Source organism: Phyllobates terribilis, unplaced genomic scaffold (genome assembly GCF_046119375.1).
Source record: "Phyllobates terribilis strain yellow unplaced genomic scaffold, ASM4611937v1 Scaffold_5__5_contigs__length_657084704, whole genome shotgun sequence".
Classification (NCBI taxonomy): domain Eukaryota; kingdom Metazoa; phylum Chordata; class Amphibia; order Anura; family Dendrobatidae; genus Phyllobates; species Phyllobates terribilis.
In genome coordinates this window covers 227,123,280-227,143,571 of record NW_027362765.1, presented here as the reverse complement: position 1 = coordinate 227,143,571, position 20,292 = coordinate 227,123,280, and the positions used below count along the sequence as shown (strand labels likewise).

Genomic DNA, 20,292 nt, shown 5'->3' with positions numbered 1-20,292 from the left:
CTACTGCATCTCTGGAGCTCAGCCACAGTGATCTTGGGGTTCTTCTTTACCTCTCTCACCAAGCCCAAGGCTCTTCTCCCACGATTGCTCACTTTGGCTGGACGGCCAGGTCTAGGAAGACTTCTGGTAGTCCCAAACTTCTTCTATTTATGGATTATGGAGGCCACTGTGCTCTTAGGAACCTTGAGTAATGCAGAAATTCTTTTGTAACCTTGGCCAGATCTGTGCCTTGCCACAATTCTGTCTCTGTGCTCCTTGGGCAGTTCGTTTGAGCTCATGATTCTCATTTGATCTGACATGCACTGTGAGCTGTGAGGTCTTATATAGACAGGTGTGTGCCTTTCCAAATCAAGTCCTATCAGTTTAATTAAACACAGCTGGACTCCACTGAAGGAGTAGAATCATATCAAGGAGGATAAAAGAAAATGGACAGCATGTGACTTAAATATGAGTGTCTGAGCAAAGGGTCTGAATACTTATGACCATGTGATATTTTAGTTTTTCTTTTTTAATAAATTTGCAAACATTTCTACATTTCTTGTTTTTTTCAGTCAAGATGGGGTGCAGAGTGTACTTTAATGAGAAAAAAATGAACCTTTTAGAATTTACCAAATGGCTGAAATGAAACAAAGAGTGAAAAATTTAAAGGGTTCTGAATAATTTTCGTACCCACTGTGCAAAAGTATTCGCAGCTAATGCCCTCGAGCATGCCATATATAGGAGACCCAAGAGCTACTTGTGGCACATAGTAATAAAAGTGATGATACTGCTTAATGTTAATGATTAGTTTTGAGCGAGCGTGTTTTATTAACCCCTTCAGCGAGCACCCGAGCTGACAGGCTATCTCTGCATATGTCACAGCTGTAAAACAGCCGTGACACTTGCAGGCATGGCGACATTAAAAGAAATGCTGAGCATGTCAAAGTACTCGGTGAGCACCCGAGCGTGCTCGCCGAAGGAGTTAATAGAACACGCTCGCTAATCGATTATACATTTTTGACTTAAGGTTGCTCTCCCACAGTTTGAATGGTGTTTCACTTGGATTTTTCTCCAGAACTGCTCTTTTCATGGATAGTTTCTTGTAGGTAATTTTGAAGACTGTCACCGTGTCACTGTATATACAAGTATATAGGAAAACATTTACAGTGTCCTCCATTCTTTGCCAATATCAACAAATTGCATGAAATATTCTTTTACAAGTTTCTACTATGTGGATGGATTTTTATTTTAACTTACAGGAGACACAACATGAATAGTGTATATCTTACCCAGTTATACCCTGTATTGTGCCTAGAATTCCTCCATTGCCAAGTATTCCAAGAAGTCCTCCACCTCCAAGCAATCCACCAAGCAAACCACCATTTCCTAGGATGCCACCATTAACATGAGGATTGGTGTAGCCAGGAGGACCACCTCCACCACCCCTACTACCACCACCACTACCAGCGCCACCACTACCACCACCACCACCACCACCAAGAAGGCTTCCAACTAGTCCACCACCAGAGCCACCAAGAATACCACCAAGCAGACCACCACCACCACCTCCACCAAGAATACCACTAAGAAGGCCACCTCCACCACCCTCTCCTCCTCCAAGTACACCACCTAATAAACCACCACCATTTCCACCTCCCAGAAGACCACCCAAAAGGCCTCCACCTCCTCCACCACCTCCACCAAGAAGCCCACCAACCAAACCACCAACAAGGTCACCACCGCCACTACCCATAGCTGTGTTCAGATTGTTCTGCGATTGTCTTCCTTTCATTTGGCCTGAAACAGCTGTGAATGAAAAACATGTATATGTCTTATACTCTATTCCACTATATGTTTTGCATCACCTTTACATTACTTTATAAGTTAAAGGGCTTGTCTGCTTTAGACAATCCCTTTTTCTATTAAAAAAAAAAAAAGTTTTTTTTAATAATATAATCATAGAATGTCGTGTTGTGGAGACCACATTGCGACCATCTGCTTAATGCCATGGATGGTGCTGTTAAAATTCGCTGTGTTATGTAAAGCACTGATGAGAGAAATACTCTTCATTGTTAAATTTTCACTGTAGTGATGCAGGTCCTGAATAAAAGGCTTACTATTAGCCTATTGACTTAAAGGTTGACAATGGGATTATAAATCTGACAATGTCAACCGATTTAATGATTTTAAAATACATTTAAAGAGAGCCTGTCATCACAATTTAGCATGAAGATTCAATAGATACATTTGGTGAAGAAATCCACATCCTGGTGTTCTTTCACCCATATTTGACGTTTGGGTGTAATAACCTTTTGGTGCATCGGGGTGAGACTGTGAGTAGGGTCTTCGACTCTGCCCTGGCCCCTCCGGCTGCCTCTGGTTTCTGAATCTGGTGTTTCTCCCCAGCTAGACTCTGCTTTTATAGATTTATGGTTTTAAAGTGTGGTAGTATTATTATATTTACTTAACAAGTTGTATTCTTTTTTTTACACTGTAAAATCTCATTTGATTTTTCAGCTGCTGGAGCTGAGCTTACCTGCAACTAGAATATCCAGTTTGTCTATTTCCCTCCCCCCCAATGCTACTCAATAGGCCCCATCATTACATTACTTTTGTCTTATGCAATAAAGGGAATATTTAAGTAATTTATGGCATATCCAGAGGATAGCAGAGCATGCATCCATTACTACTCCCATGGAAGTGAATATAAAGAGCAGTACATGCACATGCCCACATTTTCAAGAAAGATGCATGTTCCAGAGGTCAGAGCCACATCTGTCAAATACAGAACATGCAATAAATGTATATGAAGGGAATAACCCTTTAAACCACCACAAGTTGACTATAGGGCTTATAATTACCTTTGTAATCATACATCAGATGAAATTGCTGCTTTTTGTAGGATCGGTTAATAAATGTATAAAATTGTTGTATGCTACTGTTAGGCCATGTTCACACGTTCAGTATTTGGTCAGTATTTTTCCTCAGTATTTGTAAACCAAAACCAGAAGTGGAACAATCAGAGGAAAAGTATAATAGAAACACGTCACCACTTCTGCATTTATCACCCACTCCTGGTTTTGGCTTACAAATACTGATGTAAACAACTCACCAAATACTGAATGTGTGCACGTTGTCTTAATGTCTCGATCCTGTTAAAAGTCACAATTTCAAAAGGGGGATGCCAACAAAGATACTTACGAAAATTTGCAATTTTATTAGCATCAACAATAATACAATATAAACAACGGTGAACAGAAATGGACAACATACATGTCCTACCACTCTAGGAATCAGGAAAGAGGGATCCAAAACACAGGGTTGGGTATCCCTTTAAATGTCTGGATAAGCATAGGGAGTTATTGTCTGCATGGGGGTTTATATTTGTAAGGGTATGTTTTCCATTCCTGTTTACCATGGTATATATTGTATTGTTGTTGATGTTAATATAATTGCTAATTCTCTACGTTATTTTTGTGGCCTCTGATATTTTTTATAGGTTATTTGTTCCCTCTCTTGATGGGGCCTTATGTTTTCTTACATTTACAACCAATAAATCGTCATAAGGATATTTATGAGCCCTATAGCATTCTGACAAATGCTTCATAACTAGTGATGAGTGAACGTGCTCGCCACTACTCGGTACTTGCCCGAGCATCATGGTGCTCGACAAGCTCGGCGCTTGGCGAGTATTTCCAGGTTGCTCGGGTGGGAACTCGGGTCCCCTCCCTGCATGTTTGGTGCTCTTTAGAGAGCCAATGGACATGCAGGGATTGCCTGCCATGCATTGTAATGCCGTAGCCAAGTTGGTTGTGGCATTACAGTGATTGGCTGGCCGCACAGCGTCATCAGGTCTATATAAGACCTGGCGCCGCCATGCTCGTCACAGTTTCTCCGGATCAGACAGTGTTGAAAGAGCTGCTGCTGAACTAGGGAGAGATTTGCTTGTGTATTAGGTAGTGTAGGGAGAAAAACCATACATTACACATATCCATCTTAACAAGCAGTCCTTTTGAGGACTAACTAATCCATCTGCAGAGATATCAGGCAGGCAGTGTATGCAGGCAGGCAGTGTATATAGCAGACTGCAGTGCACATAGCACAAGAGGCTGCATTCCAGATCTGTCGGCTGCTGCTGTTAGATTTCTGGAAATAGGCCCAGGTCTCAAAAAAAGGTCTCTTAAAAAGCAATCCAGAGAACACGGTTTTTCTGCGTCATTTGCTTGTTGGCACTGCAGAATACAGCCAGGTCCTTTCCATATTACAGCGCTAAAAATCCATCCATTTAAAACCGTGTTTTCTCCGTCACATGGATCACATATACGTTTTCACAAAATACTGCCATTTCTGACCGCCATTAAAAAAATTTTTCAGTGTGTCAGCAAAGTTTTTGACACTGGTTTGCTGTTCAAAACAGTTGCCTACAGGCCAGGTATTTAAAACTGTGTTTTCTCCGTCACACGGATTACATATACGTTGTCAGAAAATACTGCCATTTCTGGCCTCCATTAAAAAAAAATTCAGTGTGTCAGCAAAGTTTTTGACACTGGTTTGCTGTTCAAAACAGTTACCTACAGGCCAGATATTTAAAACCGTGTTTTCTCCGTCACACGGATCACATATACTTTGTGAGAAAATACTGCCATTTCTGGCCTCCATTAAAAAATTTTTCAGTGTGTCAGTGAAGCAATTCACAGCAGTTTGCCAGTCAAACTACTTACCTACAGGCCAGGTATTTAAAACTCAGTTTTGTCCGTCACACGGATCACATATAAATTCGCTCCAAACTCAGTCATTTGTAGTGAGCGTGGAAGATACTGTCCTCCATTTAAAATGGGCAAGGCACGTGGCAAGGGACGGGGAACTGGACGTGATGGTAATGCTGCATGCAGAGGCTGAGGACAAGGCCGTGGGAAAGCCTAAATTGTGCCACAACAAACACTAACATCTTCTCGCCTGACCTTCCTGTCCCAATTTCTAGGGGACCGCAGTACACCACTATTGAACCCAGAGCAATGTCAAAAGGTTGTTGGTTGGATAGCAGATAATGCTTCCAGTCACTTAGCCACCACCAACACCACCCTGTCTTCCACATGGTCAAGTTTCAGTAGCCGTGAGTCTGGACCGCATATTCCTCACCCTGATCCTCCTACCTCCCACCATGCCGAGTACCCAGAGACAACTGATCCCACACTTGGACGCTCTGAATAGCTGTTCACTTTTCCATTTATAAATTCGGGCCTCTCGCCCGGTCCACTTGAAGCAGGGCAAGAGGAGATCGCGTGTAGGGATGCCCAAATATTTGAGCAGCCACGGTCACACGAAGGCGAAGATGGGAAAGTGTCACAAGAGGTGGACGATGATGAGACACAATTGCCAGAAAGTCAGAAGGAGGACCAGGGTGCGGAAGTGGAAGACGAGGTGGTGGATGGTATAGTAACTGACCCAACCTGGCAGGAGGACATGCAGAGCGAGAACAGCAGCACACAGGGGGGAGGGAGGCAGAGCACCCCAACAGGCAGGAAGAAGCAGTGTGGTGTCCGCAGACAGAAGGCAGGCAACCGTTCCCCGTAACACCAACATGAAGGAAGTTGCCAGTACAACTATTAGGTCTTCCCGAGTCTGGTTGTTTTTTAAAGACTCTGCCGATAACCCCAAAAAGGCCATTTGCAACACCTGCCAAGCCAGCATCAGCAGGGGTGGCAAAATGACCAGCCTGACCACCACCAGCATGATCAGGCACATGGCAGCAAAGCACCCGACTTTGTGGGCCGAACCCCAGGATCCAGGAACAGTGTCTGTGGATGGCACCATTGCTTCTTCCGCTGTTGTGCATGCGAGCCAATCCCCTGTCCATGGTGCATGCGAAGATGCCTCCTGCCCTGCACCTGTCGTTGCACACTCTCAAGTAGCAACATCAGGAAGCAAGTCCATGTCCTTGTCCCAGCTCAGCATTCAGTTGTCCATACCCCAGTCCTTGGAACGCAAGCACAAATATGCAATCAACACCCCACAGGCCACACTACTAAATTCTCACATTTCACGACTGCTTGCCCTTGAAATGTTGCCTTTTAGGCTCGTGGAGACGGAAGCATTCCGCAACCTGATGGCGGCGGCCGTCCCTCGGTACTTGGTCCCCAGTCGCCACTATTTCTCCCGTTGTGCCGACCCCGCATTACAAAAGCACATGTCCCAAAACATTAGCCGTGCTCTCAACAACGCAGTTACCGGTAAAGTCCACCTAACCACGGACACGTGGACAAGTGCTTGTGGGGAGGGACGGTACATCTCGCTGACGGCACACTGGGTTAACATAGTGGAAGTCGGGACCCAGTCGGACCTTGGGACCGAACACGTCCTCCCGACTCCAAGGATTGCGGGCCCTAGGTCAATCAGGGTTGCCCCCATGGTCTACAGCTCCTGCACCTCATACTCCTCAGCCCCCTCCTCCTCTTCAGCCTCCATCTCTGAAATGACCACATCAGTCACAAGCTGGAAGCACTGCAGCACTGCCTCGGCCAAGCGGCAACAGGTTGTGCTGAAGCTAATATGCTTAGGTGAAAAACCGCACAATGCTGAAGAGTTGTGGACAGTTCTGAAAGAGCAGGCAGATCTGTGGCTCACACCGCTGAACCTACAGCCAGGCATGGTCGTGTGTGACAATGGCCGGAACCTGGTGGCAGCTCTGAGGCGAGGCGAGCTCACACACGTACCATGACTGGCCCATGTGCTTAACCTTGTGGTTCAGCGGTTTCTAAATCCTACCCGGTGCTGCCGGATCTGCTTGTTAAAGTACGCCGCCTGTGTGCCCATTTTAGAAAGTCAGCTACAGCATCCGCCGCCATTGCAGTGTTTCAGTAGTGTTTGCAGCTTCCGGCTCACAGAATGGTGTGTGATGTCCCCACACGTTGGAACTCTACACTGCAGATGTTGGGAAGGATTTGTGAGCAGAAGAGGGCAGTTGTTGAGTACCAGCATCAACAAGGCCATCGGTATTCAGTTAAGACTCCACACATAAGAACTCAGGAGTGGACATGGATGTCAGACATATGTACCATCCTCCAAAACTTCGAGGACTCCACCAAGATGGTGAGCGGCGATGACTCCATAGTTAGCGTCACCATCCCGCTTCTCTGTCTTCTGAAACTCTCTCTGCTCACAATCAAAGAGGATGCATTGCAGGCGGAGCACGATGAGATGGAGCAAGGAACCATACAGGGTGAATACACACAGCCAAGCCTCATCTCATCCCAACGTGGATTGGGTGACAATGAGGAAGAGGAGGAGGAAGGACAGGAGCTAGCTTCATGCACTATAGACGGTACTACCTGCACAGCTGTCATACTGTCTGTTCAGCGTGGATGGCCAGAGGACAGAGAGGAGGAGGAGGAGGAGAGCATGGCCAGTCATCCTTTTGGTGAGGACACGGAAGTCTTGCCTGTTAGTAGTCTGGCACGCATGGCCGAGGTAATGTTACGCTGTCTTTCCCATGACCCTCGCGTTCTCAAAATTTTGGGTGACAGTCATTACTGGTTGGTGACACTTCTAGACATACGCTACAAGGAGAACTTTATATCTCTTATTCCTGAGGCGGACAGGCCTACAAAAATGGGGCTGTACAAGAAGGCCCTTGTTGCCGAACTATTAAAAAAATTCCCATCTGAAACCGCTGGCGGCAGAGGGCACACTTCATTGGACAACCAAGGAGTACAGGCGAGAGAGACACAACTTCAATCCAGCAGAGGCAGGGGAACACTGTCAAAGTTCTGGGAGAGTATTCTCAGACCCTCCCATCGGACAGGCCCTGAGGCGCGGGGTACTCTCACAAGAAGTGCAAAGTTTGGGAAGATGCTGAGGGAGTACCTTGCCGACCGTACCAATGTCCTCCGTGATTCTGCTGTGCCTTATAATTATTGGGTATCCAAGCTGGATACGTGGAATGCACTGGCTCTCTATGCCTTGGAGGTCCTGGCCTGCCTTGCCGCCAGCGTTATATCAGAGCCGGTTTTTAGTGCTGCTGGTGGAATTATAACTGATAAGCGCATCCGCCTGTCAACTGAAAATGCTGACAGGCTGACTCTTATAAAAATGAACAAGGGCTGGATTGGGCCAGACTTCTCAACACCACCGAATGATAGCAGCATAACATAAACTCAAATCCAGTGTCTTTTCTTGGGAGGTGTACTCATATGCACCTTTTCACACCCACACATGGGTAGACGCTTCTTGATTTTGGCTATTTGCTCTTGTCCTCCTCCTTCTCCTCATCCTCCACCACCATATCACCGGGGTGACCGTGGTCCGTGATACAACACCCACCTAATTTTTTTAAAGGGTGTTTATGATGCCCGTAAACAATTTTTTTATACAGTATGTTCATGTATACCCCCCAGGGGTAAATGTTTGTCAGCCCATACACTTAGTGCATGGGCATTACAAGTATAGGAGGCCCGCTCCTTTCTAATGTGAACATTGTTTTATGAGGCCCTCCTCCACGTCTCTTCCAAGGGGCATTGAAATGCCTCCAAATTTTTAGCAACCCTTGCAATCACTGCATAGGCCAACACTATGGGAGACTCTCTCCTTTCTAATGGGAATTTATCGTTACTGTGGCCCTGCTCTATGGGTCTTTAAATTCTTAGTGGGGTTTTTCCTAAAATTGGTCAGCCGTTGGACTCACTGCATAGCCTATAACTGTATAGTGTAGCACCCTGAGGATTCGGCTGCTACAGGGGTATTGCAGCTCAACCCAGAGGTGTGATATTCTACTCCCGGGTAAGGATGGAGTGTGGAACTGAGCTCGGTAGGCTGCATGCACTACATACATCCCATTTCCGAGGAACAGGCCGACGGTACTCCCACTTAGAAATGTGCAGGTACGACCGAGCCTGTTCCTGGCTGGAGTGGGAGGGGGGTGGTACATCCCAAGTAGTGTAGGGGCAGATAGGGGGAGCAGCCTGGGTAAAGATAGGAGCTCATTGGGTGCTGGTCACCTGAGCTCACACATAGAGGGTGTATATAAGGTGGGCACCATCAGAGAACAGGGTCAGTCAGTCAGTCAGCCACAGTCAGTCAGGCTGTGAGTCTTTGCAGAGAGAAGTCAGAGGAGCAGAGAAGCCCTAGAGAGAGAGAGAGGAGAAAGCAAGAGAGACCCAGAGGGGGAAACAGAAGAGAGGACTCTGAGACCCCAAATCCAATCCACGGGTGAAGAGTCGGCATCAGGGTACCGGAACCCAAGCTGGTGGGGGCAAAAACACACCCCAGCCAGAGACCGGAGGCCGTGGGCAGCGTCTGCCACGGCCACCCACCACATCCACCACGAAGGCATACCACGTGGAGGGTCAGGGAACCCAAGGCCAAGGGTCTCCCAACAGAAGGCCCGAGGGAGCTGGACCTGGGTGGATCACTAGTGGGGACGGCCAGAGAAAGGACAGAAGGAGAGCTCAGGGTCACGCTCCGGACTTGCTTGGGGGTTGGCTGGATCCAGGACCTGGTGGATGCAGCACGGCTCGGGAGGTCACTTGAAGCTGGAGTGACCGGAACATCAGCAGTGAGTAAATACCCTAAACTGCATAACCCGACTCTGTCTTCATTTAACACCTATGCTGCACCACCACAACCCCCATCGTCTGCACCTGACCCCCTGAGGCTATACCCCACCCGTTGGGGGTTATACCATCAAAAGCTGCACCTACACCATCAGCCTCAGCGGACCCTGCTGCAGCGGCGGCCATAGTGACCGCAATACAACGGGTGGCGTAGTCGACATTAAGAACTTATTAACATCTGTAGGACTGCCACATACAACTGAGTTTGACACCCTGGGCACGGACCGGGTCACAGCCACTCGGAAGACTACAACTCCCATCTGATCCGGCTCCGGATATTCCCCCTAAAGAATATGGCCCAGGGGGCGCGTCAACTTTGGCGTAGTCGGCAGGATCTCGTGCCCGCAACACCCGGGTACTGCGTGCCTGAAGAAAAGAACGAGTTTACCTCAAAAAGAAGTCTCCTGCCGGTTCCGGAGGGTCCCCGCCATCGGACCCCATCACCAGTCGATTCCTGCCGGTTGTCCGCCATTAACAGCTTTTTCCCGCCATCTGCAGAGTTTCCCGCCACTGGGAAGCGATTCCCGCCATTTCCAAAGGTTTCCCGCCTTGGAAGAGCGGACGCCATTATGGGCGTGCCAGAGGGTGGCGAGAGGCCACCTCCCATCGTGGGCCAGGACCGAAAATGGCGCCAAAAGTGGAAACCGCCCCCACCAACAGAGACTGTGATGCTAGAGGTGTCTGTCAGCGTGAAAGAACCGCCCCTGGAGCTGACAGTCACCAAGTGGCCCCGGGACCGCCCTCGGGGTGGGAGGAGACGAAAGGAGAGAACAAAGATGGGTGCCGCCTGGAGCAGTCTAGAGCGAGCGCACCCGGAGGCAAGAAGCCTGGAGAAGAGTATCGGAGGAGCTTACCCGGAGATGGCGAGAAAGCAGAGCAGCACCGGCCCGCTGGCCAGGAGCCTGCTGGAGACGACTGTAGGAGAGCAGAGCAGCACCGACCCGTTGGTCAGGAGCCTGCTGGAAACAACGACCCCACTAGGCCTAGTGGAGGTCCTAGCACAGCTCCCCCGAGACCGGGAGTGTGCACAGACCGCTCTGGAGGGCCTCGCAAGGAGGATGGCCCGGGTGCAGCGAGAGACGTTGGCGGAGTGGAGCCGTGAGATGGCCCAGCAGACCGAGACCTGTCAGCGGAGCACGCCACCCGAGACGAGGAGACAGACCGCCTCTGAGGATGGCGCGGGAGGATTGAAGGCTGGAGACGGCGCCGAGAAGGGAGCCGAACGAGTGGAGGCAGGTAAAGGGGACGTCTATACCCCAAACCGGGAAACCGCGTACCTGCCCCAGCTCCCCGTCGCAGAGCCCGAAGTCTATCCTGCCGTGCCCGTCGCTGCAACGTCACCGCCGCAGACTAGGCCTCAAACGGGAGCCGCGACCCCTGTGACGTCACACGCCTCGATCCCGAGCGTGACCAAGCAGGAAGTACCACCAGCCTGGTCGCAAGGCCTAGTACCCCCGGGCGCCGCAATACCAACAGCGCCCCCTACCTCCGCGGAGCCCCCGGCCTGGTCGCAGGGCCAAGTAGCCCAGGGCGCCGCCGTCCTTACGGTGCCCTTCACCTTCCAGATACCCCAGGCCTGGCCGCAAGGCCCGGGCAACCCGGGCGCTAACACCACCGCGCCCATAAGACCAAGAGTGCCGCATCTGGGAGAGGACCTGTACGCCCAGCATACGTGCCCGGATGGGCAGCCATTTATATGGCCACCGGAGTTCCACCATCCCCGACTCCGGAGAGAGAGACCCCTGGATGAACCCCTGATCCCGGCTCCAAAACCCGTCAAGAGGATCTCGCCCCCGCTAGCGGAAGCGCAGTTTGAGTGGGACCCCACCGGAGAAGATCTTATGGGATTCACTCAAGAGACTCGGGCAGCTGCAGCGGAGCGTGCTGAGTGCTGCCGCCAACAGCTCGAGGACTTCGAGAGGGAGCGGAGAGAGAGGCGGGTCCGGGAACAGCAAGCTCAAATAAGGAGCGCGGAGCAGAAGAGCCGGGCCAGGAGAGACCCCCGTGCAGCGCATAGTCCCCGCACCACCGGGACTGTGATAAAGTTTAACCTGCAGCATGGGTGGGGCTTCATCCGAGACCACCAAACCATAGGCGACGTCTTTGTGACCAGGAGAGACGTTGAGTCCCACCTACCGGAGGGACACAGAGGTCGTGACCTTTACATCGGGGACGAGGTCACCTTCACCCGGCACAAGTGTGCCAAAGGTCCCTACGCCCTCCATGTGCATCGCCTGACGGAGGAAGAGCTGCGGTGTGAGGAGGAAGAGCAAGAGGACCCGGACGGGTCTGAAACTAGAGCCAAAGGTAACCAAAAAGCAAGAGCAGGAGGACGCCGTCGCTAAGGACAGCGAAGCAGAAGCTGTATATAGTTGCCCGTCGGGGCACAGTAAACTGAAACCGTAAACTGAAACTGAAACTGTTGTTGCTAATATAGTCCCCGTTGGGACCAGCAAGTGTGAACTGTTTACCCGTATTTCCCTTAATCCCACTGACCGAGGACTGAGAACGGTCATTCCTCCCTAATACCTGGCCGAGGACTGAGAGCGGCCATAATCCCTTTATATAGTTGCGCGTCCTAAAGCGCCCCCTACCGGTTTTATAGGAAAGCCAGTTTTCCAGAGAGACTGTCGCACTTTACCCGGTCACACGTTGCACAGTGACCGGAGGAGGAGCCAGAGGCGACGAGAATGTTTTACATATATATAATGTTTTTATATGTTTTATATGTTTATGCAAAAATTTGTATGTTTTGGTGTTATGTCTTACAGCCCGAGGACGTGCTGTGATTTACCAGGGGGGAATGTAGCACCCTGAGGATTCGGCTGCTACAGGGGTATTGCACCTCAACCCAGAGGTGTGATATTCCACTCCCGGGTAAGGATGGAGTGTGGAACTGAGCTCGGTAGGCTGCATGCACTACATACATCCCATTTCCGAGGAACAGGCCGACGGTACTCCCACTTAGAAATGTGCAGGTACGACCGAGCCTGTTCCTGGCTGGAGTGGGAGGGGGGTGGTACATCCCAAGTAGTGTAGGGGCAGATAGGGGGAGCAGCCTGGGTAAAGATAGGAGCTCATTGGGTGCTGGTCACCTGAGCTCACACATAGAGGGTGTATATAAGGTGGGCACCATCAGAGAACAGGGTCAGTCAGTCAGTCAGCCACAGTCAGTCAGGCTGTGAGTCTTTGCAGAGAGAAGTCAGAGGAGCAGAGAAGCCCTAGAGAGAGAGAGAGGAGAAAGCAAGAGAGACCCAGAGGGGGAAACAGAAGAGAGGACTCTGAGACCCCAAATCCAATCCACGGGTGAAGAGTCGGCATCAGGGTACCGGAACCCAAGCTGGTGGGGGCAAAAACACACCCCAGCCAGAGACCGGAGGCCGTGGGCAGCGTCTGCCACGGCCACCCACCACATCCACCACGAAGGCATACCACGTGGAGGGTCAGGGAACCCAAGGCCAAGGGTCTCCCAACAGAAGGCCCGAGGGAGCTGGACCTGGGTGGATCACTAGTGGGGACGGCCAGAGAAAGGACAGAAGGAGAGCTCAGGGTCACGCTCCGGACTTGCTTGGGGGTTGGCTGGATCCAGGACCTGGTGGATGCAGCACGGCTCGGGAGGTCACTTGAAGCTGGAGTGACCGGAACATCAGCAGTGAGTAAATACCCTAAACTGCATAACCCGACTCTGTCTTCATTTAACACCTATGCTGCACCACCACAACCCCCATCCTCTGCACCTGACCCCCTGAGGCTATACCCCACCCGTTGGGGGTTATACCATCAAAAGCTGCACCTACACCATCAGCCTCAGCGGACCCTGCTGCAGCGGCGGCCATAGTGACCGCAATACAACGGGTGGCGTAGTCGACATTAAGAACTTATTAACATCTGTAGGACTGCCACATACAACTGAGTTTGACACCCTGGGCATGGACCGGGTCACAGCCACTCGGAAGACTACAACTCCCATCTGATCCGGCTCCGGATATTCCCCCTAAAGAATATGGCCCAGGGGGCGCGTCATATAGCAGACCCTCTCCTTTCTAATGGGAACATGTCGTACCTTGTTATTGTGGCCCTGCTCCATGTGTCTTTAAATTCTTAGTGGTGTTTTTACTAAAATTGGTCAGCCGTTGGACTCACTGCATGCCCTATAACTGTATAGCAGACTCTCTCCTTTCTAATGGGAACATGTTGTACCTTGTTACTGTGGCCCTGTTCTGTGTGTCTTTAAATTCTTAGTGGGGTTTTTCCTTAAATTGTCAGCCGTTGGACTCACTGCATGCCCTATAACTGTATAGCAGACTCTCGCCTTTCTATTGGGAACATGTCGTACCTTGTTTCTGTTGCCCTGCTCTATGTGTCTTTAAATTCTTAGTGGTGTTTTTCCTAAAATTGTCAGCCGTTGGACTCACTGCATACCCTATAACTGTATAGCAGACCCTCTCCTTTCTAATGGGAACATGTCGTACCTTGATACTGTGGCCCTGCTCCGTGAGTCTTTAAATTCTTAGTGGTGTTTTTACTAAAATTAGTCAGCCGTTGGACTCACTGCATACCCTATAACTGTATAGCAGACTCTCTCCTTTCTAATGGGAACATGTCGTACCTTGTTTCGGTGGCCCTGCTCTGTGTGTCTTTAAATTCTTAGTGGGGTTTTTCCTAAAATTGGTCAGCCGTTGGACTCACTGCATACCATATCACTGTATAGCAGACCCTCTCCTTTCTAATGGGAACATGGCGTACCTTGATACTGTGGCCCTGTTCCATGTGTGTTTAAATTCTTAGTGGTGTTTTTACTAAAATTGGTCAGCCGTTGGACTCACTGCATACCCTATAACTGTATAGCAGACCCTCTTCTTTCTAATGGGAACATGTCGTACCTTGTTACTGTTGCCCTGCTCTGTGTGTCTTTAAATTCTTAGTGGTGTTTTTACTAAAATTGGTCAGCCGTTGGACTCACTGCATAACCTATAACGGTATAGCAGACCCTCTCCTTTCTAATGGGAACATGTCGTACCTTGTTATTGTGGCTCTGCTCCATGTGTCTTTAAATTCTTAGTGGTGTTTTTTCTAAAATTGGTCAGCCGTTGGACTTACTGCATACCCTATAACTGTATAGCAGACTCTCTCCTTTCTAATGGGAACATGTCGTACCTTGTTACTGTGGACCTGCTCTGTGTGTCTTTAAATTCTTAGTGGGGTTTTTCCTAAAATTGTCAGCCGTTGGACTCACTGCATACCCTATAACTGTATAGCAGACCCTCTCCTTTCTAATGGGAACATGTCGTACCTTGATACTGTGGCCCTGGTCCATGTGTCTTTAAATTCTTATTGGCGTTTTTACTAAAATTGGTCAGCCGTTGGACTCACAGCATACCCTATAACTGTATAGCAGACTCTCTCCTTTCTAATGGGAACATGTCGTACCTTGATACTGTGGCCCTGCTCCATGTGTCTTTAAATTCTTAGTGGTGTTTTTACTAAAATTGGTCAGTCGTTGGACTCACAGCATACCCTATAAGTGTATAGCAGACCTTCTCCTTTCTAATGTGAACATGTCGTACCTTGTTACTGTTGCCCTGCTCCGTGTGTCTTTAAATTCTTAGTGGTGTTTTTACTAAAATTGGTCAGTCGTTGGACTCACAGCATACCCTATAAGTGTATAGCAGACCTTCTCCTTTCTAATGTGAACATGTCGTACCTTGTTACTGTTGCCCTGCTCCATGTGTCTTTAAATTCTTAGTGGTGTTTTTACTAAAATTGGTCAGTCGTTGGACTCACAGCATACCCTATAAGTGTATAGCAGACCTTCTCCTTTCTAATGTGAACATGTCGTACCTTGTTACTGTTGCCCTGCTCCGTGTGTCTTTAAATTCTTAGTGGGGTTTTTCCTAAACTTGTCAGCCGTTGGACTCACTGCATACCCTATAACTGTATAGCAGACCCTCTCCTTTCTAATGGGAACATGTCGTACCTTGATACTGTGGCCCTGGTCCATGTGTCTTTAAATTCTTATTGGCGTTTTTACTAAAATTGGTCAGCCGTTGGACTCACAGCATACCCTATAACTGTATAGCAGACTCTCTCCTTTCTAATGGGAACATGTCGTACCTTGATACTGTGGCCCTGCTCCATGTGTCTTTAAATTCTTAGTGGTGTTTTTACTAAAATTGGTCAGTCGTTGGACTCACTGCATACCCTATAAGTGTATAGCAGACCTTCTCCTTTCTAATGTGAACATGTCGTACCTTGTTACTGTTGCCCTGCTCCGTGTGTCTTTAAATTCTTAGTGGTGTTTTTACTAAAATTGGTCAGTCGTTGGACTCACAGCATACCCTATAAGTGTATAGCAGACCTTCTCCTTTCTAATGTGAACATGTCGTACCTTGTTACTGTTGCCCTGCTCCATGTGTCTTTAAATTCTTAGTGGTGTTTTTACTAAAATTGGTCAGTCGTTGGACTCACAGCATACCCTATAAGTGTATAGCAGACCTTCTCCTTTCTAATGTGAACATGTCGTACCTTGTTACTGTTGCCCTGCTCCGTTTGTCTTTAAATTCTTAGTGGGGTTTTTCCTAAACTTGTCAGACGTTGGACTCACTGCATACCCTATAACTGTATAGCAGACTCTCTCCTTTCTAATGGGAACATGTCGTACCTTGTTACTGTGACCCTGCTCTGTGTGTCTTTATAATCTTAGTGGGGTTTTTCCTAAAATTGTCAGCCGTTGGACTCACTGCATACCCTATAACTGTATAGCAGACCCTCTCCTTTCTAATGGGAACATGTTGTACATTGTTACTGTGGCCCTGCTCTGTGTGTCTTTAAATTCTTAGTGGTGTTTTTACTAAAATTGGTCAGCCGTTGGACTCACTGCAAACCCTATAACTGTATAGCAGATCCTCTCCTTTCTAATGGGAACATGTCGTACTTGTTACTGTGGCCCTGCTCTGTGTGTCTTTAAATTCTTAGTGGGGTTTTTCCTAAAATTGTCAGCCGTTGGACTCACTGCATACCCTATAACTGTATATTGGACCCTCTCCTTTCTAATGGGAACATGTTGTACCTTGTTACTGTGGCCCTGCCCCATGTGTCTTTAAATTCTTAGTGGTGTTTTAACTAAAATTGGTCAGCCGTTGGACTCACTATATACCCTATAACTGTATAGCAGACTCTCTCCTTTCTAATGGGAACATGTCTTACTTTGTTACTGTGGCCCTGCTCTGTGTGTCTTTAAATTCTAAGTAGGGTTTTTCCTAAAATTGTCAGCCGTTGGACTCACTGCATACCCTATAACTGTATAGCAGACCCTCTCCTTTCTAATGGGAACATGTCGTACCTTGTTACTGTGGCCCTGCTCCATGTGTCTTTAAATTCTTAGTGGTGTTTTTACTAAAATTGGTCAGCCGTTGGACTCACTGCATACCCTATAACTGTATAGCAGACCCTCTCCTTTCTAATGGGAACATGTCGTACCTTGTTATTGTGGCTCTGCTCCATGTGTCTTTAAATTCTTAGTGGTGTTTTTTCTAAAATTGTCAGCCGTTGGACTCACTACATACCCTATAACTGTATAGCAGACTCTCTCCTTTCTAAAGGGAACATGTCGTACCTTGTTACTGTGGCCCTGCTCTGTGTGTCTTTAAATTCTTAGTGGGGTTTTTCCTAAAATTGGTCAGCCGTTGGACTCACTGCATACCCTATAACTGTATAGCAGACCCTCTCCTTTCTAATGGGAACATGTCGTACCTTGTTATTGTGGCCCTGCTCCATGTGTCTTTAAATTCTAAGTGGTGTTTTAACTAAAATTGGTCAGCCGTTGGACTCATTAAATACCCTATAACTGTATAGCAGACTCTCTCCTTTCTAATGGGAACATGTCTTACTTTGTTACTGTGGCCCTGCTCTGTGTGTCTTTAAATTCTAAGTAGGGTTTTTCCTAAAATTGTCAGCCGTTGGACTCACTGCATACCCTATAACTGTATAGCAGACCCTCTCCTTTCTAATGGGAACATGTCGTACCTTGTTACTGTGGCCCTGCTCCATGTGTCTTTAAATTCTTAGTGGTGTTTTTACTAAAATTGGTCAGCCGTTGGACTCACTGCATACCCTATAACTGTATAGCAGACCCTCTCCTTTCTAATGGGAACATGTCGTACCTTGTTACTGTGGCCCTGCTCTGTGTGTCTTTAAATTCTTAGTGGTGTTTTTACTAAAATTGGTCAGCCGTTGGACTCACTGCATACCCTATAACTGTATAGCAGATCCTCTCCTTTCTAATGGGAACATGTCGTACTTGTTACTGTGGCCCTGCTCTGTGTGTCTTTAAATTCTTAGTGGGGTTTTTCCTCAAATTGTCAGCCGTTGGACTCACTGCATACCCTATAACTGTATAGCGGACCCTCTCCTTTCTAATGGGAACATGTTGTACCTTGTTACTGTGGCCGTGCTCCATGTGTCTTTAAATTCTTAGTGGTGTTTTTACTAAAATTGGTCAGCCGTTGAACTCACTGAATACCCTATAACTGTATAGCAGACCCTCTCCTTTCTAATGGGAACATGTCGTACCTTGTTATTGTGGCTCTGCTCCATGTGTCTTTAAATTCTTAGTGGTGTTTTTTCTAAAATTGTCAGCCGTTGGACTCACTACATACCCTATAACTGTATAGCAGACTCTCTCCTTTCTAATGGGAACATGTCGTATCTTGTTACTGTGGCCCTGCTCTGTGTGTCTTTAAATTCTTAGTGGGGTTTTTCCTAAAATTTGTCAGCCGTTGGACTCACTGCATACCCTATAACTGTATAGCAGACCCTCGCCTTTCTAATGGGAACATGTCGTACCTTGTTATTGTGGCCCTGCTCCATGTGTCTTTAAATTCTAAGTGGTGTTTTTACTAAAATTGGTCAGCCGTTGGACTCACTGCATACCCTATAACTGTATAGCAGACCCTCTCCTTTCTAATGGGAACATGTCGTACCTTGATACTGTGGCCCTGCTCCGTGAGTCTTTAAATTCTTAGTGGTGTTTTTACTAAAATTAGTCAGCCGTTGGACTCACTGCATACCCTATAACTGTATAGCAGACCCTCTCCTTTCTAAAGGGAACATGTCGTACCTTGATACTGTGGCCCTGCTCCGTGAGTCTTTAAATTCTTAGTGGTGTTTTTACTAAAATTAGTCAGCCGTTGGACTCACTGCATACCCTATAACTGTATAGCAGGCTCTCTCCTTTCTAATGGGAACATGTCGTACCTTGATACTGTGGCCCTGCTCCATGTGTGTTTAAATTCTTAGTGGTGTTTTAAATAAAATTTGTCAGCCGTTGGACTCACTGCATACCCTATAACTGTATAGCAGACCCTCTCCTATCTAATGGGAACATGTCGTACCTTGTTACTGTTGCCCTGCTCTGTGTGTCTTTAAATTCTTAGTGGTGTTTTTACTAAAATTGGTCAGCCGTTGGACTCACTGCATAACCTATCACGGTATAGCAGACCCTCTCCTTTCTAATGGGAACATGTCGTACCTTGTTATTGTGGCTCTGCTCCATGTGTCTTTAAATTCTTAGTGGTGTTTTTTCTAAAATTGTCAGCCGTTGGACTTACTGCATGCCCTATAACTGTATAGCAGACTCTCTCCTTTCTAATGGGAACATGTCGTACCTTGTTACTGTGGACTTGCTCTGTGTGTCTTTAAATTCTTAGTGGGGTTTTTTGTAAAATTGTCAGCCGTTGGACTCACTGCATACCCTATAACTGTATAGCAGACCCTCTCCTTTCTAATGGGAACATGTCGTACCTTGATACTGTGGCCCTGGTCCATGTGTCTTTAAATTCTTATTGGCGTTTTTACTAAAATTGGTCAGCCGTTGGACTCACAGCATACCATATAATTGTATAGCAGACCTTCTCCTTTCTAATGTGAACATGTCGTACCTTGTTACTGTTGCCCTGCTCCGTGTGTCTTTATATTCTAAGTGGGGTTTTTCCTAAAATTGTCAGCCGTTGGACTCACTGCATACCCTATAACTGTATAGCAGACCCTCTCCTTTCTAATGGGAACATGTTGTACCTTGTTACTGTGGCTCTGCTCCGTGTGTCTTTAAATTCTTAGTGGTGTTTTTACTAAAATTGGTCAGCCGTTGGACTCACTGCATACCCTATAACTGTATAGCAGATCCTCTGCTTTCTAATGGGAACATGTCGTACTTGTTACTGTGGCCCTGCTCTGTGTGTCTTTAAATTCTTAGTGGTGTTTTTCCTAAAATTGGTCAGCCGTTGGACTCACTGCATAACCTATCACGGTATAGCAGACCCTCTCCTTTCTAATGGGAACATGTCGTACCTTGTTATTGTGGCTCTGCTCCATGTGTCTTTAAATTCTTAGTGGTGTTTTTTCTAAAATTGTCAGCCGTTGGACTTACTGCATGCCCTATAACTGTATAGCAGACTCTCTCCTTTCTAATGGGAACATGTCGTACCTTGTTACTGTGGACCTGCTCTGTGTGTCTTTAAATTCTTAGTGGGGTTTTTTGTAAAATTGTCAGCCGTTGGACTCACTGCATACCCTATAACTGTATAGCAGACCCTCTCCTTTCTAATGGGAACATGTCGTACCTTGATACTGTGGCCCTGGTCCATGTGTCTTTAAATTCTTATTGGCGTTTTTACTAAAATTGGTCAGCCGTTGGACTCACAGCATA

The 20,292-nt window shown here is 47.6% G+C and overlaps 1 protein-coding gene and 1 long non-coding RNA gene across 2 annotated transcripts in view; one reads left to right on the top strand and one right to left on the bottom strand.

Annotated features, from left to right (window-relative positions):
* LOC141271070 (uncharacterized) overlaps positions 1–3,351 on the top strand; it is a 29,992-nt gene extending 26,641 nt beyond the window's left edge. The window contains exon 3 of the long non-coding RNA XR_012321819.1: positions 1,295–3,351. This is a non-coding gene — a long non-coding RNA (uncharacterized lncRNA). The remainder of the gene's footprint in view (positions 1–1,294) is intronic.
* The window catches only part of LOC141271069 (BPI fold-containing family B member 4-like), a 122,528-nt gene that overhangs the window by 85,697 nt on the left and 16,539 nt on the right, over positions 1–20,292 (bottom strand). Inside the window, exon 2 of the mRNA XM_073681171.1 lies at positions 1,269–1,785. Coding sequence (XP_073537272.1) covers positions 1,269–1,785 — 517 coding nt within the window. The remainder of the gene's footprint in view (positions 1–1,268; positions 1,786–20,292) is intronic.